The sequence below is a fragment of the Fundulus heteroclitus genome, chromosome 10 (genome assembly GCF_011125445.2).
Source record: "Fundulus heteroclitus isolate FHET01 chromosome 10, MU-UCD_Fhet_4.1, whole genome shotgun sequence".
Lineage (NCBI taxonomy): Eukaryota > Metazoa > Chordata > Actinopteri > Cyprinodontiformes > Fundulidae > Fundulus > Fundulus heteroclitus.
The window spans coordinates 11,136,088-11,143,941 of record NC_046370.1 but is presented as its reverse complement, the minus strand read 5'-3'; the positions used below and the strand labels follow the sequence as shown (position 1 = coordinate 11,143,941).

The window sequence follows — 7,854 nt, the reverse complement described above, 5'->3', positions numbered from 1 at the left end:
GTACTTGCTTCTGATACCCCTAAATTAAATCCAGTGCCACCAATGCTTTCACAATTCACCAAACGGGTAAATAGACCCAACAAAAGCCACAAGAGGTCCTGTTCAGTTTGCCACAACCCATGGAGGACACAGCAAACACGTAGAAGGTCCTCTGGTCATGAAACCAAAATTAAACTCTTTAGAGTATATACTAAATGCTAAGTGTGGTTAAAAATAACACTGCACTTCACCCTGAACACACCGTCAAACAATGAAACGTGGTGGCAGCACCATGATACTGTGGGGGAGGCTTTGCTTAAACAGTTACAGGGGAGCTGGTTGGACAGAAGCTGATGGGAATATGGATGGAGGTAAATGCAGGACAATTACATTAAATAGTTTGGCAGCATATTCCTTAGAGTCGGCCAAAGTCCAGACGCACATCTAAGAATCTACTCTCAGTCCAATTTGACTGAGCCTGAGTCGTTTTGCAAAGAAGAATGAGTTCAGTCTTTAGCTGTGCAAAGTCAATAGAAACATAACTCCTGTAAGATCTGCAGCTTTAATTGAAGCACAAGGTGCTCCTAGAAAGTATTGACCCAGGGGGTTGGGGGGGCGAACACAAATGCACACCATATTTTTCAGATTTTTATTTTGTAAAATATTTTTTTAAAAACATGTATCATTTCCCTTACACTTTACAATGATGCACTACTTTGTTATTTTGTCGCAGAAGTCTTATTAAAATCCATTAAAATTAACTGTTGCAAAAAAATTTAAAAACGTTCAATGGGTATGAATACTTTTGCAAGGCACTGTAAAGAAATAAATAAAATACAATTCCCTTACACCACGCTTGTGTTTGTAAACTATATATTATTTTATATTATATTATACACAGAACATTGTTTTATTAAAACAACAATTTTACAGTTCAATGTGTAGTAAAGCCCTTAAACCAGTTAACAATGTAGGTAATTGTTGTCTGGAAGCCCAGGCATGCCTTTTTCTTTTGTGAAATACAAATGATTACAGGTATAAAACACACACACAAAAAAAACACCCATTCGTTCAGTTCAGAGCAGCAACAAATTGTAACTTCTTTCAAGAAATTATGGGTTGCAACACTTCTGCATCCATACCTTCCATTTCTAACTTCATTTGAAAGTCTCCCTGCAACATGAAAGTGCTTCCCTCTAGTGGCATATCCTGTACACTACAGCATTTGTTTTCACCTGCAATTAGTAACTAAAGGCCATAATCCTCCCCTGAAAGAAACCAGGAACCTAAGTATTTATTCATAGCCAACACTTGAGCTTCTTCCTGGAATACCTGCATGTGTTGTGCACTGAGCTAACAGATGTTAACAGTTTCCTATGACTCTGTTGGCGTTGCTGCTTTCAAGAAGGCAAATTTCCTATGCAAATGCCATCACAGATCTTCAATGTGCTCGATGAGGATGTGCATTCCTCTAGAGCTAGCTGTGTAGCTTTGAAGTTGAGGCTAAAGACTTTGTCCGGACTTGGACACTTGTGGGGTTTCCCTCCGTTTTGGAGCCAGGCCCTTCCTCTGTGATCTGTATCTGCGGCTGAGTAAAGCAACAGGGGAGAAAACAATGCCATGCCGAGAGCCAGTGGGTAGTTCCTGCTTTCGCAGCACATATCTGTGTTGGTGTTGGCAGGGTGCAATCGTATTTTGAAACAATCTTAACTCTGCTAAGCGTCTCCTGTGCACTAACAGAGCAGGAAGATGTAGGAAACGTTCATAAACAAGTTCATTAACTTCCACCGCACCCGCCCCCTGATATTCCCGACAGCTGTTATCTCAGCTTTCCATTAGGAGTGGTTCCCGAAGCCGGCATGTACGGCACCGAAACGCCATTCTGCCGCAGCGTGTCGGCCTGTTGCGACACAGAAGAGATGGCTGGCAGCTGATCGGTCGTGGGATCTGCGGGGTCGGGCATCTGCTCGCTCAGCTGATCGCGGCTGATGATGTTGGTGGTCTCGGAGTCCAGTTCCCGGATGTTTTCTCTGTAAAACCTCCGCCTGAGGAGTTTGAGCTGGGGAAGCTCGTAACAGGTCTCCAACACGACCAGGACGCACACCAAGCCCAGCAGCAAATAGACTGAAAGAGCAAACAGATGCACACAATGAGGGCGTGATGAAGCTAAGAGCAGTGTGACTGACCAAGCCCAGGCAAACAGAGCGAGGCACCTAGGAGCTCTTACTTTTTAAGAGCCCCTAAACCCGTGGTAAACAAAATCCGACAATCCTGTTTTTTTAAAAGGCAAAAGTGCAACAACATCAAAAAAAACAAACAACTTTTCACATTTGATATCGTAAAATATGTACAAACACCTGTAAAAACTTAAATAAAATAAAATAATGCAACAAGTCAGTTGCTGGAAGTGAGAAACGTTTGTGTGAAAAAAAAAAAGGAAACCTTTAAGTACGTGCGCTCCGGTGTATATGTATATATTGGGATATATGTGAATTATATTTCACACAGTCTTGGAAAAAAACAACTAAATCTTTAGGGAAAAAAGAAAATGTCGAACACACCGCGTGTTCCCCTCAAAATATGTTTAATTTAAGGACATTTTCACTGCAAGTACATAGAAGATGGAGTTTGAAAGAAAGGCACTGGGAGTGGGCAGATCCAGCCAAGCTGGTGTATCCCTTGCCTAGTAAACGCCCCCTGCTGAATGGTGACCTGGGTGAGCCCCTCCTTCTGCCCTGCCCACCCCTCAAGCGTGCAATTCTTGTATCCCTGTCATTTGCACGGTAGGGGAAAAACCAGATTACTGGAATAAATATCTACTTTTACACCTTTTGGACGGGGTCTTTTGAATGGGAGAGTGCTAAACATCTCTTAGGGGTTGAATATCCCCCACATTTTGTTTCTGGCATCTCTTTTCGGTTGACTTTAAAAAAAAAAAAAACGGCGTTTTTATTTGCAAACAACATTCAAACCCTCCCTGTTGTGTTGAATATCAGCGGTTTACAACATTTACATTCAAATGCATGAATAAACTCAGCTAATTTCGGTGAAAATGTTATTTGAAATGATCAGATGAAGTGCAGACTTTGAGTTTTTAGACATCTGTCAAGCCGGTAAACGCAACGCCCTTGTTAAAAGTAATTTTTAGGGATTTAAAATTGCTCGCCTATCATAGCTTTCCAAATTTACCCGATAGAGTGGCACATCTCCTCACCTGTAATGGCCAGCCTGTACAGATCGGGATGTGGGTTCTCCTCTTTATTGTGAGTTTCTCCGGGGACATAATCCCCGAGGCCGATGGTCGTCAGCGAGATGAAGCAGAAATACAAAGACTCCAGAAAGTTCCAGTCTTTTTCCAGGCCGACAAAGATCCAGGCGGGGATAAATAGGAACAGTACAGCCATGATGGTGCCGAGAGTAGCGGCGTGGATGACGGCTAGCTTGGGCCTTGAGATGACCCACAGTCGGTGAAAGTGGGAGATGGGGCGTCGAGACAGCAGGTCCACCAGCCTCTCCACTATGGCGGTGAGGAAGAAGAGGGTAACGGGGATACCGACGAGGGAGTAGCAGATGCAGAAGGCCTTCCCTTCATCCGACAGAGGAACGGTGTGGCCGTAACCTGAGGGCACAGAAAAACGAGTCATCTACAGTGGTACATAGTTCTTCACACAAACAACAATAATGAGATAAAAAAAAGACCAAAGCAAACCTCAGTTAAAAGAGGGACAAAAATCCTGAAATGAACTAGTTGTGCCGTTGTAACATTGGAACTGACTCTTGATATCTTTTAAAAAAATGTTATTGAGGGGCAGACAAGTTGAGTGTTTTTTAACGTTTGTTTTGTTGTAAAGTGTCTTTACAACAAAACAATGTAAATAAACTACAATGAAAAGTAGTTACTCAGCAGCACCTCTAGACATTCTGCATATCTACTAGAAATCTGACTCAAAACTTGTCAGGGAGTCTTTGCATCAGTCAGTAGTGTCTTAATCTTTCCTCTTTATGAAAAAAAAAATTCTTTCTTTGGGTTAGTTATGTTTAAAAATATTTTGGGGAGAACTAATTTTACACTGATGTTTTCTAATATCCTAATGTATCAGAATCTGCTTTCAGGAGCTACAGGTTCCTTTTAACAGATATAGGTAAATGCTTAGAACATAAATATTTTTCATGTGCAGGTCTCAAAAATGTAAGCGGCAATATAAAGAGTATACACTGTTCTCTAGACCACTGACAAGCTTACATCCATCCATCCATCCATCCATCCATCCATCCATCCATCGTCTCCCACTTCCCCGACATCGCGCCACAGTGTAACAGGTGCAAGAGGGAAACCCAGACATCCCTCTCCCTGGCATTAATCTCTAACAGGACAAAGGGGAAATATAGTCCCTCCACAGAATCGTGGGCCTGCTCCAGGGTGTCCTCCCAGCAACACGTGCCATGTAAATCTCCAAAAAGAGTCTTCCATGAGGCAACCCGATCCGTGGTCTGACACATCCATACGATGCGGAGGAGCATTGATCCTATTCAGAGCCTCGCCTTGATGACGGAGCTCCTCACCCCTAATCTGAGGCTTAGTCCAGCCCATATACGGGGGAAAGGCAACTCCAGACACGTGCATCTTATTTCTTAACCAATGACCCGTATAGCATAGGTGGGGGTTGTAACATGGACAGATCGGTAAATCAAGAGCTTTTTGATCCGAAGCCCTTACATCGCCATGACCAACCAAAGCGGAGCCCACATTACTGCAGACAAGGTCCCAATCAGTCTCATCCGTCACCCGCTCCATCCTACCGTCACTCATGAACAACACATCAACATACAGTAGTTTACCTCCTCAGTTTGAGGCAGCAGTTAAGTAAATGAAATTTTTTTTAATTAAGTATTAGTCTCGTTAACAAAACCTTTGATAGCTAAAACAACAGAAGGCAGCCTTGTTTACAGGCAGAGAAGTAAGGACGTTTACAGGCCCAGAAGGATGATGGACACCAAAAGAAAGAGACTTTTTAATCACAGCATCTGAGGGTCTGCAGGGACCAAACAAGACTGGGGAACAGAGACAGATGTTAGAGTAGAAAAGTGAAACGCTGAGAAGAATCCCCCCCCCACCCCCCACCCAAAAAAAATACTAACAAGACCACTTAGTGAGAATAATTCAAAGAACACATGCATAAAAATGAGACAGCCTTTGTCTCTCTAGTTAGGCAGGCTAAAAGAATAGTAGGATGAAGTGACAAAGTCAACAGATGATCAATCTCATTTTCTTTGATTATGTGTTTACTTTGTGGTTTTAACGTAGACGTTTTAGTATCAATAGTAAAGATATAGCATGTTGTCTTTGAAAAGTGTGTTTCCACAAATGGTCCCTTTTTAAACTTTCAGCACCTTTAAAAGTTCCTGTACCTTTCTGCTAGTAAGCCTCTTTGTGCTCCACTTGAAATAAACCATTCTTTCAGTCACTAAGCACCTTAATTAGGTCATGCCCAAAGGTGAGGGTTGGGACCTGGACGAACAGGTAAATCCACAACTCAACTCAGCTCGATTTTCAAAGACTAGACAAAAACCCTAAGACATTTTCCCTGCCATTGTATCACTTTGAGTTGAACAGATACGGGCTGTGTTTGTACTGATGGGGGAAAGTTTCGCCCTTTCACCGTTAACACATAAAACATGATCATAGGTCTGTCTGCATCAAGAGTTTTGTTGAGGAAACCCAGTGCTAAAATATAGCTACAGTGATGTTTTCAAGCCAGTGGTTTAGGTTTGCTAGGTCCTGGCTAAGCTATAAACTAAAATACAGACAGTGGTTCTGTGAATTCAAAAAGTGAAACTCTTTTTACACACAGATGACCTATTTAAACCATTTTATTCTGTTAATTTTGAAACTTACAACTAAAACCCCAGATTTTTTTTAACAGGAAATTATCACATCAGGCCAATAAATAACCCTTTTGAATAGGAGCGGCCAAAATTTTTTTTAAAAATATTGAGACTTTTTTTAAAAAGAGATATAAGATGAGACTATATTGTTTATATTGAGATGGTCTCTATTACGCTATGCTTTTATGTATTTCGGTAGGTTATTCTTACGTCGGTTCTCATATTTATCAACAGTTGTTTGTTTAAAATAAATTGCCTGTAAGATATTTGGGATAAAGCGTTGATTCAGAAATGCCTTTTATTATTACTTTATGAAAAAAAAAAAAACATCATATATCTTATAGAGACTCAGCCTAAAAAACATCGATATGCTATTTTTGATCCATATTGCCCAGCCCTACTTTTTAATCAAAAATGTCGGTTTAGGGCCCAATAAAAGGGGGTCAGCATAATTCCAGTAAAGTGAAGCACTCCATCTTTACAGGGCAGGAAGTCTACTTTTTAGCTCACCTGTCGTGGTCAGCACGGTGCTGGTGAAGAACAGAGAGGACACGAAGTCCCAGTTCCGGTCGGTGTCGTTACCAAGGACGGACACTCCATAGTTACTGGCCTCCAGCGCGCGGGCCAGCAGCTCCTCCAGCTGCGCGTCGGACACGCAGGTGTGGTTGCTCAGGAAGTCCTGCCTGGCCGCCTTCAGCTCCTGCCGAAGCTCGTGTTCGTAGGGCAGCTCGATGGCGGAGAAGATCCCGGCACCGATGACGAGGTAGAGGATGTAGCAGACGATCAGCAGCGCGAAGTTCATCCCGGACTGGTGCCGCTCCGCGAAGCGAGCGCACCAGCCCCCCATGCGCCCGGTTACCATCACACCGTCAAGCTCAAATTCCTCAACAACTCACACTGAATCCGTCTCATTTGACCCAACTACCTCCACCGGGAGCTCTGGTTCGGTGACAACTTATATCCTGCTCTACCCAGCGGACCGATTCTTCCTCATTCTTCATCTCTTATTGGAAGCCGGTGGCGTGACGTCACTCACCTACCTTACCAGGTAGAGTGTCTGTGTGTGTCTGTGTGTGTGTGTGTGTGTGTGTGTGTGTGTGTGTGTGTGTGTGTGTGTGTGTGTGTGTGTGAGAGAGAGAGAGAGACAAAGAGAGAGAGGGCACTCTCTCCTCAAACCGGTCAAACGGGTTTGGTTTCAAGTCAGACGCAACAAAGGATTTGTTTCCCCAGGTCAGTTTTTCCCCCAGACACAGGGGCGTTGTAAAGGGGGAGGGGGGTTACAAGGGCCCCCCAAAAAAGAAAATGTACATATATAAATAGGAGCTTTTAGGATGTATTTGATTTTTTTCTTTTTTTGTCATGGGCCCCATAATTCTTGGTGGCACACCTACCTAGAGATGGAGAGTTACCAGTCCTTCAGGTTGCAGTTAAATTGGGAGTAAAAACAAAAAAACAGCATTTCAACATCTCCAGTATTAAAAGTATTCAAACCACTAAAGGTTTTTCAGTATCTGGAAGCAGCTAGTGAGGTGTCTATGGATTTTTAAGATGTTTATTCAGGAATTCTTTTTGTGTTTTTGGACTTGTCTGAAGCCTCTGATGCCGTTCAAGGGAATATTTTTCCTCCGCAATACCTCTCGTCTGGGCTTCTCCAGAGATTAATGTTGGGCCCTTTTCAAATTTTGTCACATTGTAAGCACAACATGTTATCTATCTTGGGTATTTTATTAAACAGACCAACATAAATTACTGTGTAAATGTTCTGTGGACTGTGAAACATCGAGCTGTGAGGATGTTTTTCTTTAACACAGAGAGAGATCTGATTAGAGTTGATCGCATGATAGACAGAGATACAGAGAAAGATGTCTGGCAACTCACAAACTTCTTTTTGAAGAGTATCTAGTCTTTGTAGAGTTGTTCAAATTTGTTTTAAATTAGTTCTCCAGACTTTTCTAAGGCATTCCATTTTTTTTTAACTTTATTTCATTA

The 7,854-nt window shown here is 42.4% G+C and overlaps 1 protein-coding gene across 1 annotated transcript; it reads right to left on the bottom strand.

The window, feature by feature from the left end:
• Positions 1-614: 614 nt before the first annotated feature.
• On the bottom strand, positions 615-6,880 carry LOC105933831 (potassium channel subfamily K member 1). Its single transcript, XM_012873548.3, has 3 exons — positions 6,376-6,880; positions 3,194-3,598; positions 615-2,103 (listed from the first exon to the last, which is right to left on the bottom strand). Exons 1-3 carry the CDS (start codon positions 6,725-6,727, stop codon positions 1,799-1,801), a joined length of 1,062 nt encoding a protein of 353 aa, XP_012729002.2. The 5' UTR covers positions 6,728-6,880; the 3' UTR covers positions 615-1,798.
• Between the last annotated feature and the right edge of the window lie 974 nt (positions 6,881-7,854).

Coding starts and splice junctions, on each gene's coding strand:
- LOC105933831 (XM_012873548.3), bottom strand. CDS start 6,727: ATGGTAACCGGGCGCATGGGGGGCTGGTGCGCTCGCTTCGCGGAGCGG. Junction 3,599..6,375: donor CACCGTGCTGACCACGACAG/GTGAGCTAAAAA, acceptor CTGTGCCCTCAG/GTTACGGCCACACCGTTCCT. Junction 2,104..3,193: donor GTACAGGCTGGCCATTACAG/GTGAGGAGATGT, acceptor TTGCTCTTTCAG/TCTATTTGCTGCTGGGCTTG.